Source organism: Pinus tabuliformis, chromosome J (genome assembly GCF_031772625.1).
Source record: "Pinus tabuliformis cultivar Carrire ecotype Pingquan chromosome J, CPIR1, whole genome shotgun sequence".
Classification (NCBI taxonomy): domain Eukaryota; kingdom Viridiplantae; phylum Streptophyta; class Pinopsida; order Pinales; family Pinaceae; genus Pinus; species Pinus tabuliformis.
Genome location: NC_142295.1, coordinates 251,620,339 through 251,639,002, shown reverse-complemented (window position 1 = coordinate 251,639,002; position 18,664 = coordinate 251,620,339). Strand labels below are relative to the sequence as shown.

At 38.8% G+C, this 18,664-nt stretch overlaps 1 protein-coding gene across 1 annotated transcript in view; it reads left to right on the top strand.

Annotated features, from left to right (window-relative positions):
• LOC149226718 (valine--tRNA ligase, mitochondrial 1-like) overlaps positions 1-18,664 on the top strand; it is a 91,054-nt gene that overhangs the window by 10,416 nt on the left and 61,974 nt on the right. Inside the window, exons 2-6 of the mRNA XM_089380280.1 lie at positions 5,323-5,422; positions 5,568-5,870; positions 6,101-6,271; positions 16,329-16,519; positions 16,644-17,046. Coding sequence (XP_089236406.1) covers positions 5,323-5,422; positions 5,568-5,870; positions 6,101-6,271; positions 16,329-16,519; positions 16,644-17,046 — 1,168 coding nt within the window. The remainder of the gene's footprint in view (positions 1-5,322; positions 5,423-5,567; positions 5,871-6,100; positions 6,272-16,328; positions 16,520-16,643; positions 17,047-18,664) is intronic.

The window sequence follows — 18,664 nt, the reverse complement described above, 5'->3', positions numbered from 1 at the left end:
GCCAAAGCCATGTTACATGATCAGGGGTTGCCATTGTTCTTGTGGGCAGAGGCCTGCAACACAGCTGTTTACTTGCAGAACAGGAGTCCGCATCGTGCCTTGGGGCACATGATTCCGGAGGAGGCTTTCTCTGGGAAGAATCCTGATATTGGTCATCTTCATATATTTGGATGCATTACATACTCCTATATACCCAAGGAGAAGAGGACCAAACTAGAGCTCACCGCAGAGAAGGGTATCTTTGTGGGCTACAGTGAGACCTCAAAGGCCTTTCGGATTTACATTCCTGCAGAAAGGAGAGTTGTTGTCAGACGGGATGTGAAGTTCGAGGAGGACAGGGCCTTTAGGAGGTCACAAGAGTTAGAGTATCTGGATCAGCCAGACCCTCAGCAGCAGTTGAGTCAGTTGCAGGGATCCAGTGGGCAGGGATCAGGAGGATTAGGAGGTACATCTATGAGGATGTCAGGTTCGTCAGTGAGCAGTGGCTCACCGAGCCAGAGGGGTGGTGCTTCGGGCAGCATGCAGAGCAGTTCACTAGGGAGTCCACTGATGGACAGTTCACACGGTACTTCAGCTTCTACAGGTTCAGGTGCAGGCAGGAGGACAACAGACAGACAGTCACGAGTTCAGGCTCCTGATTATGATGAGGAGGAGTTTCATTCTCCGGTGGGAGAAGTGCGCTCAGGGAAGAGGAAGCCCAAGTGGCTTCAGGACACCTTGAGAGATGCCTCATCTGTTACTGAGCCGAAGAGGCCGGTCAGAGAGAGTAGACCACCTGAGAGGTTTTGTAGCTATATGGCGACGGTTACCAGCATCCTTGACTCTGAGCCTTCTAGCTATGAGGAGGCAACTAGCCAGCAGGTCTGGAGAGAGGCCATGCAAGAGGAGTATTTTTCTATCATGAAGAATGATGTTTGGGAGGTGGTGCCGAGGCCTGAGGGCAAATCCGTGGTTACTTCCAGATGGCTTTACAAGGTAAAGCATGCTGCAGATGGCAGCATTGAGAAATTCAAAGCAAGGTTTGTGGCTAGAGGGTTCTCCCAAGTAGAGGGAGTTGATTATGAGGAGACCTTCGCTCCCATGGCTCGATATACTTCGATCTGCTCCATTATATCGATAGCAGCAGAGATGGGTTGGAAGATCCACCAGATGGATGTGAAGACTGCATTTATCAATGGCTTCATACAGGAGGAGGTGTACATTGAGCAGCCACATGGCTTTGAGGTGCATGGGAAGGAGTCCCATGTGTGCAGACTGAAGAAGGCCCTTTATGACCTGAAGCAAGCTCCCAGAGCTTGGTACTCCAGGATAGATACATATTTGCAGGGGATGGGTTTCACAAAGAGTGAGGCAGATCCGAACCTTTATTTTATTGTGATTGGTGAGGAGCCTCTAATTTTGGTGCTGTATGTGGATGACTTGGTCATTACAAGTGCAGAGAGACTCATAGAGCACTGTAAGAGAGATCTTGCGACGAAGTTTGAGATGAAGGACATCGGCTTGATGCATTACTTTTTGGGCTTGGAGGTGTGGCAGGAGGAGGGGCATTTCTTCCTGGGGTAGGGGAAGTATATTGTGGACATCCTTAGCATATTCCACATGGAGGATTGTAGACCCATGTCGACACCGATGATCACCAACTGGAAGAAGCTTCATGCTTCGGATTCCGAGTTGGTGGATCCCACATTGTACAGGCAACTGATTGGTTCCTTGATGTATTTGGTCAACACTAGACCAGATATCTATTTTGCAGTCAACACGATGAGTCAGTTTATGTGTGAGCCTAGGAAGGTTCACTGGGTGGCTGCAAAACACATTTTGCGGTACTTGCAGGGGACAGTGGATTATGGTCTGGACTACAGGCAGGGAGATGGAGTGAGATTGGCAGGATACACTGATTCTGATTGGGCAGGTTGTGCTTCTGATAGGAAGAGCACTTCAGGGTGCTGTTGTGGGTTGGGTTCAACAGTAGTGTCATGGTTTAGCCGGAAGCAGCAGTCAGTAGCACTGAGTTCAACGGAAGCAGAGTATATGGCAGCCAATCTAGCTAGTTGTGAGGCTATCTGGCTTCGCAAGATGTTGTTTGGCTTATTTGGTCAGCGGTTGAGACCTTCAGTGATTTACTGTGATAATCAGGGTTGCATTAAACTCACGGAGAATCCAGTATCTCATGACAGGTCAAAGCATATCGAGATCAGATATCATTTCATCAGAGTTTATGTTCAGAAGGGAGCTATGAAGCTTGAGTATATTTCCACTGATGAGCAGGTTGTAGATATTCTTACCAAAACCTTACCACGGGGAAAGCATGTCTATTTCAGAGACAAGATGGGTGTGGTGAGGAACACCTTCCTCGGTAAGAGGGAGTGTTGAAATTTGGTACCGGAGGACAGGTGGTTCCCTTAGGCTTTGATCTTTGGTCTAGGGAAAAGTGTCCAAAAGAATTTAATTTTTCTCCTAAAGTGACTTTATAATTTTATAAAGTTAAATCTAATTTAAAAGTGACTTTAAGTGATAAAGTTACTAAGTCTAATTTTAAAGTGACTTTTATAAAGTCAATGAAAAATTAGAAAGGAAAAGTGACTTTGGAAATAAATGACTAAGTGGGTCTTTATTAAAGTGGGGTGAATTAAAAAATAAAAAGTGAGATTTAAATGAGCATTTAATCTCAGCCTTAGATCTCAATCTATTTCAGCCATTGGATTTAGGGATCACCCAAAAGTCACTTGGATCACCCAAAAGTCACTTGGGGTTAGATTAAAGGAGGAAAAGGAGGAAAAGGTCATTCATTCTTTCATGAGCAGATTGAGAGAAGGAGAGCAAGAGAGCAAGGGAGATTTCTGGACAGTGAGCTGCGGAGTTTCAGCAGAGCGGAGTTTCAACAGAGCGGAGTTTTAGCGGCGGAGTTTCAGCAGAGCGGAGTTTCAGCAGCGGAGTTTCAGCAGGGCAGAGTTTCAGCAAGTTTGTACAACGGAGTTTCAGCAGGGCGGAGTTTCAGCAAGGCTGAGTTCCAGCAAGTCTATACAACGGAGTTTTAGCAGGGCGGAGTTTCAGCAAGGCGGAGTTTTAGCAAGGCTGAGTTTCAGCAAGGCTGAGATAAGTTGTAAAAGTTTGCTTGCTGATTTTTGCTGAATATTTCTCTTACTGTAAAAAGGCATTTTCCATAAATAAAGAAGAGCTCTCAAACTGGTTTTCCCCAAGAGTTGTAGGGGGTTTTTCCAGGGTCACATTGACCAAAAATTTCAGTGCTTAAACGTGTTTTAATGGCTGTTTATTACTGCTGATTTTTATTTCTGCAATTTCCAGCATTTTGTAAAATTTCCAGAATTTGTGTTTTCAACAAATTTATTTTTCCAGCTTGTTAAATGTATGGTTATGGGAAAGGGCATTTAACTATATGGGAGAAATAAGGAGAAACTGAAAAACCGGGGTGGGAAATGAGAAATTTCTACATGAATCTCTCACTCATCAAATCTGTTGCACTATGACTCATGCAAATTCTTCAAAAAATCTATCTTTGCATTTCTCTTGTTGTGTCTTCATCCTTCCCCTTAGGCTGCTTTTGTAATTCTCCATAGGCCAAATCCCTAATCTCCAAAGTGATTGAGGGCTAGAATTAAATCCTAGCTTTCTTTGATCAACAATGGAGATTAGATATGAGTCACTTAAATAATTAATTATTTATCCTTAGAAAAAACATTAGCCCAACGTCTACATTAATCAAATAATTAATCAATGCACTTGTCATAACTTCTAATTTATAACTTAGGAAGGAAACCATATTAGTTGCTCTTGTTGAGCAACCACCGAAAGGAGACTTCTTCTCCTGCATGCAAAGACACCAGCCTATGCAGAAGACCTTTTGAAGCTATAAAAATCAACATGTTGTGGGTAAGGCTTGAATCATGGTGGAGGCATCATTAACACCTCACTGTCACCAATTGAGAGCGACCCATCATTGATTAAAAGGATAGCATCATTCTTATTAACATTATCGAGTTCTCTAGAGCCATCCTGCTTTTTATGCTGTTGGGATATATCAGTGGTTGTAAATATTGCCCTGTTAGTTCATCCTTGTGCTCAAGTCAGAGTTCTACTGTCCGAAGATCAGCTGACCCAATCAAAAAAATAAAATAAAATATGGCATTAAAATGAACATGATCTGGATGAGTTTTAAAGTTGGACTCAGTATGGGTACAGTTTCAGGCACCTTGAAGGAAAATGTGGAAATCAAATATTATGGGTAGAGTTTCAGGTCCAATCTCAGCTTTTAAACGGAAAGATTTATGGTGTATTGGATGATGATTGTGAAAAAACTTAAAGAGTTCATACTTTATTGTTGATATGATCTCAACCCTCGAAAGACGATGTGAAGCTCTTGAACAGCTTAAACTCTAACAAGAGAGCTTGAACAATACATTTGTTTTGGTGCATTTCACAAGATGGAAGTGCCCTTCCACTTTTGAAGAAATACATAGCCTGCCAACCCAGTTCTCGAAAGTAATTTAAATAATTTGCATTAGAGGACACTGTTGCTTGATATTTTGTGGGAACCAAGTATCACTTGTAGCCAATTGGACAGTATTTTTACGAGTTATTAATATATATTTGATAATGTTGTGAGGAGTTTGCTATAATAATATCTAGTAAATGAAATATATAAAAAAGTAAATGATAGAAGTTATAAAATTGGGTAGTTTACTAAATTGAATGACAAACAGTATTTAAGGTTTGTTGAGAACATATTGTTCATCTAGAAAATTGTAACGTGTTGATCTCACTGAAGGGCATGGAAGGCCTTTGGTGGATTTGGTTGCACCCGTTAGCAGGTTTAGCCTTCTTTTTTGCTAAGAATTGTACCCATGGAATGCTTTGCTCATGGTACAGAATACATTGTTTGTCTACTTTGATGACGGGGTCTGCTAGATCAATTTACTCATCTTATTTTTATTCTGCATGTTATCTAGAACATGTTAGTATCTTTTAAATTCCTGATTTCCATGCAAAATTTTTATGATGCCCTCAGGATTCAAGCTGCAATTTTTTTGGCCGTATGGCACATTGTTTGCTGTATATTCCAGATTTGATGGTTAACTTAATGTTCATCTTGAATAACTCACAAACAATATTCAATACATACTGAGGGAATTAGTTCTTAGCAATGTTTCCTTTTGTGCTCAAGCTTGTTGATTGTTTTTCTTGTATTGCACATCTTCCTTATAGAGGTGGCTCCAGAAATTATGATGTGTTTTGTTAGGTATTCCCTCGTTGATGCACCAATAGCTCAGTCACTAGCTGTTATTTTGGTTCTTCTTTTGTCAGTTGCAATAACTTATACGGTCTGATAGAATTTTCATTTCTCAGGGATCATCGACTTGTGAATTGGGATTGTATTCTAAGAACGGCCATTTCAGATATTGAAGTATGGCGACTTAAAAATACCTTTTTGTGCTATTGTAATTTTTTCTTTTCTTTTCTCATGTAGTTTCTAGGAATATTTCAAACCATCATGCGAGTTATCTTTACACCATTTTAGCTATTTGACATTCTTTTTTCATGTTGTGCAGGTAGACTATATTGATATCAAAGGGCGAACACTACTAAAAGTGCCTGGGTATAAATCCCCAGTGGAATTTGGTGTTCTAACATCTTTTGCTTATCCTTTAGATGAGGATTTGGGGGAGATTGTTGTGGCAACAACAAGGCCTGAAACAATGTTAGGGGACACTGCAATTGCAGTTCACCCTGCAGATCAGAGGTATATGCATTTGCACAATAAATTTGCCATTCACCCTTTCAACAGAAGAAAACTTCCTATCATCTGTGATGCAGAGCTTGTTGATCCAAACTTTGGAACTGGTGCTGTTAAGGTAATGAAATATGATTGATTTTCTTACTAAATTGGATGGTCACACCTCGAGGGAAAATTCCTGTCTGTCTTCCTGTGGGATTTTTCTTTTTTTCCAGTAGTTGCTTGAGGCATAAATTTGATTTCTCCAATGAAAATTTCCGTGTTAGTTTTTGTTCTGTTTAGATGGGCAAGGGCATGCAATTGAGAGGCTGAATTATAACTTTATATTGCCTTCGATATCTTTTGCAGATTACTCCAGCTCATGATCCAAATGATTTTCTTGTGGGGAAGCGCCACAATTTAGAATTCATTAATATATTTAGCGATGACGGTATGATCAATAGCAATGGGGGGAAGGAATTTGAAGGATTGAAGCGCTTTGATGCTCGTGTTACTGTGATTGAAGCTTTGAAAAGCAAGGTCAGTTTCATAATTCCTTGTCAGAATAAATGTATAGATTGCAAATTATAAAGCCACTGTAGCCCTCTCATTTGCAATTTCACTATCATATGTTAATAATTGAGTGCATACATTGAAAATGATGTACAAGTATTGCTGCTCTAATTTCTTTAGCATATCAGAAAAATGAGATAAACTAGCTACTAGAGGCATCTGTGAAATTATTTATGGACTGCAGGGTTTATTTTATTTTATTTTACTTTTATCTGGGTTAATCTTCTTATCTTAGACAGTCACTTTGCATGAATCTGGCTGTATGGTTTTCCGAGTTCGACTCTTTTCATTCACTCTAAATTCATGCACCATATAACTTACATGAAGCTCACTAAATTTTTTCTCATAGTATGAATAGTTTTTTGTTGATAGGCACTACTGTCCTAATGACTTGGACATTGGAAATGGATTTGCAGATGTTCTTTTGATGAGGATGTTCAGGAATGTGCTTAAAAGTAGAAAATGCATATCTAAAAAAGGAAACCCCTGTTTTGTGTTGTGTATATATACTTCAGGAAATATCCACAATTACTGCCAATGATGGTCAAAGTTCAGAACGTCCGTCGTCTTCCTTAACTTCTTTGTTTCTTGTATGCTTATGTTCCAATCATGACCTCTAGTTGTTTCAACTTTATCATACTTAGCACTCCCATTGAACTATTTGTTGGACATCAAGGAAATGGATTTGCGGATGTTGTTTTGATGAAGATGTTTAAGAATGTGCTTGAAAATAGAAAATACACGTCTAAAAAAGAAAACACCTGTTTTTACATGGTGTGTATATACTTCAGGAAAGACCCACATTATTTCCACCAATGATGGTCAAATTTTAGAATGTCTTATCTTCTTTGTTTCTTGTGTGCTAATGTTCCAATCATGACCTGTAGTTGTTTCAGCTTTTATCCTACTTAGCACTCCAGTTCATTGGACATTAATAAAATCATATTATCTTATCTTTATGCAAAAGGTTTTATAATGAAAGGTGATCTTGTTAATGATTGATTTGTTTTTAGAGTAATTTTGTTCCAACATATTTCAGAAGAAAATGTAAGCGGTACTGATACTGTAATGAACAAAGTTCGTATACACAGCGGAATAATCCAGAAGAACTGAAATATGTAAGTATCCATCGTAGGACAAGTAGTAATTGACAAATTGTATATAAGAATTGTTGAATGTATAAAAGATGTGTGAAATGATTACAATGAGGGCACACTTCTATACCAAGGCAGGTGCCCTTTCATAAATGGTGATGTCTCTAAGACATGCCTCTTCATTACTAACTAACTAACTATTAGTTAATTAATTATTAATTATTATTATTATATTTTATATTTGCATTTATTATTTTTATATGAATTATATTCATAACATTGTCCTTTTCTTCAAAAAGCTTTGTCCTCAAAGCTTACTAATGAAAACCCTTGATCTCTTTTTCAGGTCGTCGCGAAACTGTCATCTTCGTTGTTGCAAGACGATACGATCCTTGGAGCGATAAATAAAATTGTCGAATCGAAAATGGATTTGACCATCCTAGATTAATGATTAATCCTCTGTGAAATCTTCGAGTCACTGAAAATTTGCAATGAATTGTTACCATCGGACTGGATTTTGCAAACTAAAGTATTCTTTGGAACATAAATATGTTGTTTTTGTTCCAAGTGATACTGGTATGTAGATTGATTGGAAAGTCCGCTCTTGTGATTCAGATGTCAACAAGGAGTTCTTCTGGTTGGACTTTCCCTTATCATGTTAGTGGCAGTTCCCTGATTTCCTTCAGGTGTTGTTGTTGTTGAGTTGGCATCATCATTTGGAATGTCCATCATTTGCATTGCAACTTCTGAATATGTTTTAACTTCTTTTGGTTTCTCATCCTCTTAAGTTGTGATATTAATTGGATCGATATTTATTCCTTTATCTTCAACTTGGACTGAAACGACTGGAGACTTCAATGCTTCTTCTTGAAGTTGTTCAAACTTGATATTTAGTGACTTTTTGTCACTTTTTAGTTTCTTTATTTGCGTAAGAAGGGCTTGGTTATGATTCTTTAAGCATAGAAGCTCTTCGTTTTGTGAATCGTTGAATTTATCTTTGGTATCCTTCTCTTTATCTTTTATACTTTTGATTTGTTCTAATAATTTTTAATTAAGGTTCTTTAAGTGTAAATTTTCCTCCTCTTTTCTTGATGTTTGTTGAGTTTCTTTTCAGGAATATCCTTTTTTTGTTCTAACTAGTGTTTCTTAGCTTTACATTTTCTTGCTTGTGTAAGTAGATTCTGATTATGCTCCTTCAAACATGAATTCTCTTTATTTTTGTTGGATATGACTTCTTCAAGCTCTTTCTGCTTCGTTGTTACTGTTTCTGGATTCTCTTGAAACATTAGTTTTGAAATATCCTTAAGATATTTTACTGAAGGCATTATTAGTTTTGATTTCGTTGTCATGTCTTGGAACGTGACCATCTTCTTCTTGTAAGGGAATATCAATATTTTTTTTTTTTTGGTGTTTAGAATGAACGTATCTAATTCCTTGAACCAAGGTTGACCGAGAATTATGTCAACCTTTTTGCCAAGCATAGTTACGACATGGAATTGAGATATGTACTCATAATGATCAGTTGTCACTTGTAAATCATTAATTTCATATTTTTTTTCCGCTAAAAAGGCATTCTCGTTCGCCTAACCACGTGTGCTAACCAAAACTGTCACAACAACGAAGTCAAACATTATTACAACAGTGTTTTTGGAGGGATGTTGGGTCAAAAATGTTGACTAGACTTGGATCAGTTTGATGGGCAACTTGAGGAGGCCTTAGGAGTTGTTTGGAGGAGCCCACGTGGATTGTTGGGAGGCCTACCAAGCAACCAAGGTGACAACAGGCACATCAGATTGGAAGGCAAGAGGACAATAGCAAGAAGTGTTGCAGATGTTCCCTTGGTTGATGAGTTGATGGTGTCCTAGGAGAGGACAGGTTGTTGATGGCAGATGCCCAGGTTTGTGCAATAGCTCCTCTATTGCAAAACAAAGGGCAGATTGGTGGAGTCTGTGGGTAGCCATGTGTAAGGGTCTCGTAAGTGTGGGGATGCCCTAACTAGGTGTAGATGCTACAATGTGGACTTGGTCTCTCGTGGACTATTGGAGGGCAGCGTGAGAGAAGACCAAGTGTGGATGAGATTGGGCACTTATGGTCTGCTGGAGGACAGCGTGATAGTGTCCAAGTTGGAGCCCCATGAGCAACACGTTGATGGACAAAGTTAGTTGCGAGAGAAGTAGTTGTTGAGCTCAAGGTTTGGCGAACTAGAGGAGTAGTTGTGGAGTTCGAGACTTGTGTGTGGAGAAGGACATCTACAGTAGAAGATGGCATTCCTCCTAGCCTGTGTTCATTGTGGGAGATGGACATCTTGCAGTAATAGGTGGTAGCCCTTCGTGCCCTATGTTGGTCTTACATCGGTGCAGCACAGGAAGACCGTAGTGGGCGGAAGTCCTTGAGTAGCTGAGGAGCAACATTGGGTAGATTGAGAGTTGTTCACAAGTGGAGCTGTGAACAACTCGATAGGAGTCTCGATGTGTTGTGGCCTTGATGGACGAAGGCACAACTAGAGAGCAGATTGGACAACCAAGATTCAGTGGCCAGATGGACTTGGAGCATTGATAGAGGCAGGAGCTGCATATCGGTAGTCAGAGGACAGGCAGGTACAAGGTACGATTGAGAGGAGCTGAGAGAGCATGCGACAGCCAAATGGTCAGAGTATCTTGTTGAGGGTAGATTGGTCGTCGATGCACTGGCACCAAGCCCCAGTTTTGTATCTTGTACTAGTGGATGTATGAGGGCCATTATCCTTGGTACGGGCGCCCTAGACTATTGTATTATATGTTGTTTAATATAATGAAGTTGGGTTGAAAACTGTAAAAAGTTGTCTATATTCTGTGCATGTGATTTACTGCTATTTATATTCCGTTGTATAAAGTAGTATCATTTAGATTCTTGGTTTGGTAGTGTCAGAGATTTTAAGATTCTATCCTAGACCCAAGGTCGTGGAAATTTAACAGTACATCCATCAAATGGTAGGTGGTATGTGAAATAGTGATGGGATGGAGTGGGGCATTAGGAGAAGGCTCCAAGCCACATGCCACAACACAAGGGTGTCTCAAATAAGAGAAGCCCACACTTGGGTATATGAATGTAGGAGGGAGCAATCGTGGTTCATGAGTTACCCTGACCATTGTTTTTCCACCCTTCTTCATATGCCTTTTGCCTTTTATAGATTTTTCTTTTGTAACTGCTCGGGGATCCAGGGGATGAGAGCATGATATGTAAGATATAACAATGAATACCCCCTTAAGGTGGGGCAGTTCATCGCCCACCAAGGATTGGGACAATCATGGGTTCCTTAATGATGTAAGGGGCCCATATGAGGTTCCTTAGGAACCAGGGTGATGATCTTGAAGCTAGGGGTAGAGCTCATGTTTGGTTTTTGCTCACGTGCTAAATTTGTATGTCCTAACCATCTTTTGCATATTATGGTACATTTCTTGTTAAATGCACAATAGATAAAAATATATGTACATTTCCAAGTGGACACTTCATAGTGGCATGCCTTTTCATAATGTCCTTCAGAACGTACTAATGTCTCCAAGTTCAAGAAGAAGGTTAACCAAGGACCCTATTGGGTGGTTTCAGCCTCTAAGGGGGTGATATGCCCATGGTACATCCATCAAATGGCAAGTGGTATGTGAAATAACGATGGAATGGGGTGGGGCATTAGGAGAAGGTTCCAAGCCACATGCCACGGTACAAGTGTATCTCAAATAAGAGAAGCGAACACTTGGGTATATGAATGTAGGAGGGAGCAATCGTGGTACATGAGTTACTCCGGCCATTGTTTTTCCACCTTTCTTCATATGTCTTTTTCCTTTTATAGATTTTTCTTTTGTGACTGCTCGGGGCTCCAGGGGATGAGAGCATGATATGTAAGATATAACAGTGAATACCCCCCTAATAGGGGGAGCAATCGTCGTACATGAGTTACTCCAGCCATTGTTTTTCCACCTTTCTTCATATGCCTTTTTCCTTTTATAGATTTTTCTTTTGTAACTGCTTGGGGCTCCAAGGGATGAGAGCATGATATGTGAGATATTACAGTGAATACCCCCCTAAAGGTGGGGCAGTTCATCGCCCACCAGGGGTTGGGACAATCATGGGTTCCTTAATGATGTAAGGAGTCCATATGAGGGGCCCTAGGAACCAAGGTGATGATCATGATGCTAGGGGTAGAGCTCATGTTTGGTTGTTAAGCTTTTTTGTCTTGGGGGTTGGCTGGTCTAGCCGAAGACTTCCCCTCACGCCAAGATTTGAATCCCTGAAGTCTCTACACACTTAAGATCAAGTTATTAGATCAATAGGGGCTAGATAAACACCATAACCCTCAAGATCTAGAGATACCTGCTAGATCAATCAAGTTAGAATGCTTTTCTAAACCCAGTAACTAATGCAAAATACCTGTGCAAATATTTATTCCAATCAAATGGATAAAGAAATAATAACTTATAAAATATTATTCAATAAAGAATTACGAACATGATCCAAAATATTACCACAAGAAGCAGAAGAGGAACACCACCATGTATAAACCCCAAAGTCTTTTGCTTTATGGACCAAAAAAAAATATTACAACCAGTAGAGCTTGACTCAGGGATTTTTTTACAGGATTTTTCCTGTATTGAGAAGCAAATGGCTTCTAATTTATAGATAAATCCTCCAAATGGAAAATAACGACTAGTTGGCTTGATCTTCGTCAAAATAATCTTAACCGTTGATAAATGTTTGGTCATATTTTAATCTCCACCGTTGAAAATCTTTATTTTTGAGAAATTTTCGAATTTTTCATTTAACCCATCTTCTATTAGTTCAAAAATAATTATTTTGGGCTAATTTTCTCAAAAAAGTTGACTTTGACTTAACCACCAAAGCCTAAGGGTCCAATTTTTCTTGAAATTTCAAATATTCCCTTGGTGTAAGACCCCAAAAATTAATTTCTTTAAAACCCACGAGTTTTTCCTCTTGGATAGTTTAATCTCTCTAGGATTTTAATTTTGGCTTTAATTAATTAAATTTTTGGCTTAGGATTTTAATTTATTTTTGCTAGAAAATTTAATTAATAGACATTTGAGGGGATTAATAATTTTGACATGGTGTCTAAATATGAGGGACCATGCACTAACATTTTTTTTACATAAGATAATTACATTTCAACCTTCAAAGGGGGAACACCTGTTTGTTATAGACCCTCAATTTATTACCCAATTCTGCGACTCAATATGATCTAGTAGACCAAGTGATTTGTAATAAAATAATTTAGTCAATTAGCTTAAATTATTCCCAAATCACTTTTACAAAAAACTCGACTAAAACACTAGGACTCACCTAAGATCTTGACAATAAATTCCACCATAGCTTTGGGGTGAGGCTGGACGGAAAATTTTTGTCGATCATCTGTGTTTAGAAACAAAAATGAATTAGTGAGACGAAAAACCTCCTAGGATGAAACACATTGCCAAAATAGTAGGGTTACCTAGGTTGTTACATACACACATGGTCCTACTAGCATCATTTACATTATACTTGCAGAATTGGGGTTTACAACTCTGATAAAATGATGAATGATGATGATGAATCCTGGATATCTGATTGCTCGAACATGATGGAATTCCTTTGCAAAAATATGTACTGCTATAGGGTAGGTGACACGGAGTGGTCAACAGTGACCAAAATCAACACATGGTTATGAACACCAAAATTCAAGTAAAGCAAAGCTTCAATTGTTACCTGCCAGGTAAATCTACTCAGCAACACCACCTCATCCCAACAATACTATTTTTCTTTGATATTCCACATAACTCACATGTGTCTGCTCTGGCCACAATTCCTTTGTGTGCATCATCTGACTGCCTTGGTCATATCTGTCTGCCCTATGTGTGCTTTCCTAGTCACGGTCCTGCAGTGCCATGACCCTGCCAATGAATTTTCTGCCTCTCCTCACGTTTTCAGTTATATCAGCCAGTGTTCATGTTTTCTAGAGACATCAAATAACCTCCTTTTCGACTCCTGTGCCACCCACAAAATGTCACCAGAATTTTTCTCTTATGTTACATTCCAAAACATTAGAAACTGCAATCTCTAAACTAACCAGACTTTCAGCTGAAACTGTCACACCACTCCAGACTTTTTATTGTACTGATGCATACTGAGGGATTAAAACTGGCATATCTCTGCTCAAAATTTTATTTCTGAACTGCTGCCTCAGTTTCTGTGGCTCAACAATAGAACTTATTCAACCTATTCTGCCTGGGAAATGCCACCACTGGACTACTTGTGAGTTTCTGCCTACATGTGTAGTCTAGCCTCCCTATACAGAATGCTGCGATATGATAATCTGCAGGGGGAGCCACCACTCAGATCCACACCTACAATTTTCTATTAGCTGTTTTGATGTCCCAAACTGTCAACTGCAACTGCAGGTATTTTTCTGCTGTTCTTATTTATCTGCAAAACGTTGACTGCAGATAAATGACATAACATGCATTTCTGTATATTGATCTGCCGTATCATCTATATCGTAGAAATTTTGTTGAATTAGCATTGTTTCACCATGGCACATGCTAATTTCTTTAAAAATTGCTGAGACTCTGAAAGACGATGAATGCACCTCATTATCTAAGTGCTGCTGTCTGATAAATCATAAATGACACAATGTGCATTTCCATATATTCATTTTCTGCTTGCTGTCAGATTTGAGTTTTTTGCCAGTTGGAACCAATGTCTACCTGTCCACACAGCTACACATTCGTTGATTTGAAGAACAGTGTCCGATGAATATATCTGATTGGAGGCCTTATGTCTGTTGGTTACTCAGAGTACCTGTCTATCTGTGGGATTCTGATTACCAGCCACCTAGCTACCTTCCTGCTCAGATTTATAGCCTCTGCCATCTACACTTGTTTCTCCTGGTGCCACCCAAGGTCAGAGTTGGGCTGTCAACCGTCCAAAACTTTTATTAATTTCCGTTCTGATTTACTTCTGTGAGTTCCAATGTAGGGTCTTGAAATTGCCATCCAAATATATATATACAGACTCCAGAATACTGGATTTAAATGCAGTGGATGCCTCCTTTGTCTTTGTGCCTTTGCTCTTCTGCCGTTGCCTTTGATTTCCCATATATGTATTCAATCAAAGCATTTCCCATCAACCTTAGAACAAGGCTTCAATATCATACAAGATTTTAGAACTGCACATGCACATGAAAATAAACAGAAGATATGGGGAGGAAGCTATAAATTCTATATATTATTAATGATGCTATGGCAATACGCTGCAGGGTTAACCTGAGGTAGGCTAGTCATGTACCCAAATACATAAACGGCTGTCACCTATCTCTTCATACATTACATCATATATTAAGACCTAACTGAGTCCTAACATCAATTATCCTTAATGTCATTCCATAGTGTTTACATGTTATTACGAACATGGTCATCTTAAATACATAAGATATTAACGTTGGAGCTGGCTGTTTGCTCCAATAATAACAAAGTGCATGGGAGATTTTCAAACAGATTTCACCTTTCAAAATGATGTCACTGACCCATAACAGAGAAAAACATCAGTTTTTGCAATTTGGAACCCTATAAAACATGCCGCAATTCCTTCCATCTTGAGTAAGCCCATTATCATCCAATCTTTTTTGTAGTATCACAATCCATGTGTAAAATGATTAGCATACAAATTTTGAACTCTAGGACTTTGTCCAGTCTCCCTAGCATAAGACAATACGGTGAGAGTCCTTGACCTTGAAGTATCATCTATATCATGGAAATTTTGTTGAATTAGCATGTTTTCACCATGGTACATGCTAATTTCTTTAAAAATTGCTGAGACTCTGAAAGACAATGAGTGCGCCTCATTATCTAAAGTGCTAAGATGTGATAGTGAGAATGAAATTATGGTTATGTTTGATGATCACAGTCAACATGACCAAAAATTGTGTCATGTAAAATGAAAAACTAATACTTTAATAGTTTAGTAGATGACAATTGATGACTTTCTAGCTATAAACAACTGTGTAGGGCCGAGAATTGATGCAGGGGCTTATGACAATCAATATAGAGTATTTTGGAATAATATCTTCTTTTATATTGTCCTAGATCCTACTCTAATGTTTATGGATGTTGAAATATAATAAGATATTTAGCAGTGTTTATGTGGTAATTAAAAAGTGTGTATGTGGCACTTGAAGTTGTCATAGTAATATTAATAATGAGATTCACTTATGAGAGTACCAAATGAGACGAGGATGGATAAAAGTGTCACGCTCATAGTGTAATGTTTATTTTATGTCATAGATATGTTTGGGAAATGAAGTTGGGTAGTGTTTGCATTATGTAAATGTCATGGAATATTTCTCACATGAAATAAAAGGGAGATGTTTCACACATGCCAAAGATGTGTCTAAATTGCCACAATGTTGTCGACGAATATCAAGAGCTGTCACTTATATAGGACAACGTTGTTAAAATATCATAGGAAGTTACTTGAGTGGTCATGAATATCGGTTAGCATAGTTACAGAGTGGCAGTTAGCTTCCAAGATATTTTAAAATATTATAGGTTTCAGACTATCCCGATTCCCACCATTGTTGAGCCATTGGAAGTAAATCCTTCCTTTAACTGTTTCCTTGATCAGTAATTTATCAGAATGTTCTGTTAATAATATTGAAATCTTGCCATTTCTCAATTGCGAAGATTAAAGTAACATAGTTGAGTGTTACAAAATTCTTGCTCTTTTATGCCTTCAGAAAATATTTTGTTTTCACAACACAGTAATTCATGCATTTCATGTGTGAAATACTCCCTGTTAAGACGGGCTTGGAAATATTGATCTTACAGAGTAGCAGAAAAATTGATCTCTTGAATCCTGACTAATTTTTTTTGAAACTGCTGGCATTGATGTTTTATTTGTTGTATGTACAGGGCCTTTACAGAGGTGCTGAAAACAATGAGATGCGCCTGGGCACATGTTCTCGAAGTGATGATATTGTAGAACCAATGGTAAAGCCACAATGGTTCGTCAACTGTTCTGATATGGGAAGAGAAGCCTGTGAAGCTGTGGAAGATGGTAGACTTGAGATTATTCCAAAGCAGTTTGAAGCTGATTGGTTCAGGTGTTCTTCCTGATTTTTCTTACTTGAACTGTCTGTTTAAAAATTAAATGTCATCATGAACATGTGCCGTTTAGTAGTTGGATGGATGCATTAGGTTCCTTTTTGAATGGTCTATATTTTGCAGATGGATGAGGAACATTCGAGATTGGTGTATATCAAGGCAACTATGGTGGGGTCATCGTGTTCCAGCATGGTATGTCACATTGGAGGATGATGACCTTAAAGAGTTTGGGGTATATGTTGATCACTGGGTAGTTGGAAGAAATGAGGTAGAAGCTCTTACTGAAGCAGGCACCAAATTTCCTGGCAAGAAATATCACATTGAACAAGATCCAGATGTGCTAGACACATGGTTCTCTTCTGGTCTCTTTCCTTTTTCAGTAATGTGTTGGCCTGAAGATACCATCGATATGAAGACTTTTTATCCAACATCCCTGCTTGAAACAGGACATGATATTATTTTCTTCTGGGTAGCACGCATGGTAATGCTAGGAATGAAACTTACAGGAGAAGTTCCTTTTAAGCAGGTAAGTTAAAGAAATAAAATGTGGTTTTATTTAATTGAATTCATGAAATGCACTAGGAATCATTAGAAGCTCTTTTGTTGATGCCAATTGGAAAAATTCTATGTATTAAAGACCTCAGGATTTGCTTATACTCCTTAGGAATCAGTGCTGTGCACCACATTTGGCAGAGGAGGAAGATAGAGTTAAGTCTAACAGGTTTCATATGGTGGGTTAATTTTTGTTTTTCCATTGACCAGTTATTGTCCATAGATTTCAAAGTAAGCTGCTCAATTCCTTTTCCTTCTAATCCTCTTTCCTCTGCATCTTACACTAGTTTTTTTTGGTTTTAGTTATGTCATTTGACTGATTGTGTCTATCCTCCTCACAAACATGGAATAGTGGCTGCACTGTTGCATTGCCCCAGTTTCTGCTTGGAAAGAGATGAAGCATGAATAGTGTTTATCTAGCAGAGTTTCTAAGAGACAATTGTAGGATGGATATGTACTCATTAGGGCTTCTCTGACTTCATCAGTAGCATCATTGTGGTCAAACAAGGATGCACCGTCTTTCCTAGATTGTTTGGGATATAGATGGATGAGCTCGAGAAGTTTCCTAGTGAGAATGCTTAAAACATGTCTTGATTGCCATACGTTGTAGACGACGTATCTTTTTTTTTTTCCTTCCTTGAGGGCCTTTAGAGGCAATTGGACACTCTAGCCACAAAATCTCCTAGAAATGTCTAGAGGGATTTCATTTTTCCCTCCACAGAAGCAATGGAGGTTAATGCAAGCTTTATGTATTTTAGACACAGTACAATTGTTCTACATTTAGGCCTTTTTGGTTGGAATCCGACGATACAATTTTTGGTGATATTGCAATTTTTCGTTGTTTAAATTGTGCTTTTGAATGCATATATGGATTTAGTGCCCTGAAAAACCTTGAGACACTTGGATTGTGCAGACTACACAGCTCAAATCTGTAATTTGTTAGGATATTCCGACACATAGGAAATAGTTAAGTATAACTTGGTCTAGTGTAGAGTTAGGTAAAGCGTGTTTCTTTACTATGCACTTTTGTAACTTACAATCCGACGGTCATGATATGTTCTAGACATGAAGTGATCCGAGGGTTCATTCTCTCCTCGGTATTTCCGATACTTGATCCGTGGCTTAACACCCGAATGATCCATGATCTCTATTTAAAGAGCATTGAGGGTCATTTGTAGGGTGATCGTTCATGAGAGAAGCTTATGTAAATTTTCTTTCCTTTATTAATAAATTGCCTGAAGTGACCGCGTTGGCTCAGGTCGTGCACTGTTTCCCTCTTTGAGAGTTTTAACCACGTCAAGAATACTGGTGTATTGATTGTGATCTATTAACCACGTCAAGGAACTTACCTTGTAAATTCGTACATGGTATCAGAGCTATTTGAGGGTCGCATTCGTTGGTGATCCAAATCGGAATCCAGTACAACTGCATCCGACTGTCATTTCCTAGATCTACTGTTTCTAACTACTTTCGGGCCAAGGGGACTGCTCTATTGTGTTAGGAGCATCTGTTCCAGTGAGGAAACCCTTTCGTTTCACGCAAAAAGGTTTCCGGTAGCCCTAGATACGTCATTTTTAAGATCTAGAGCTATA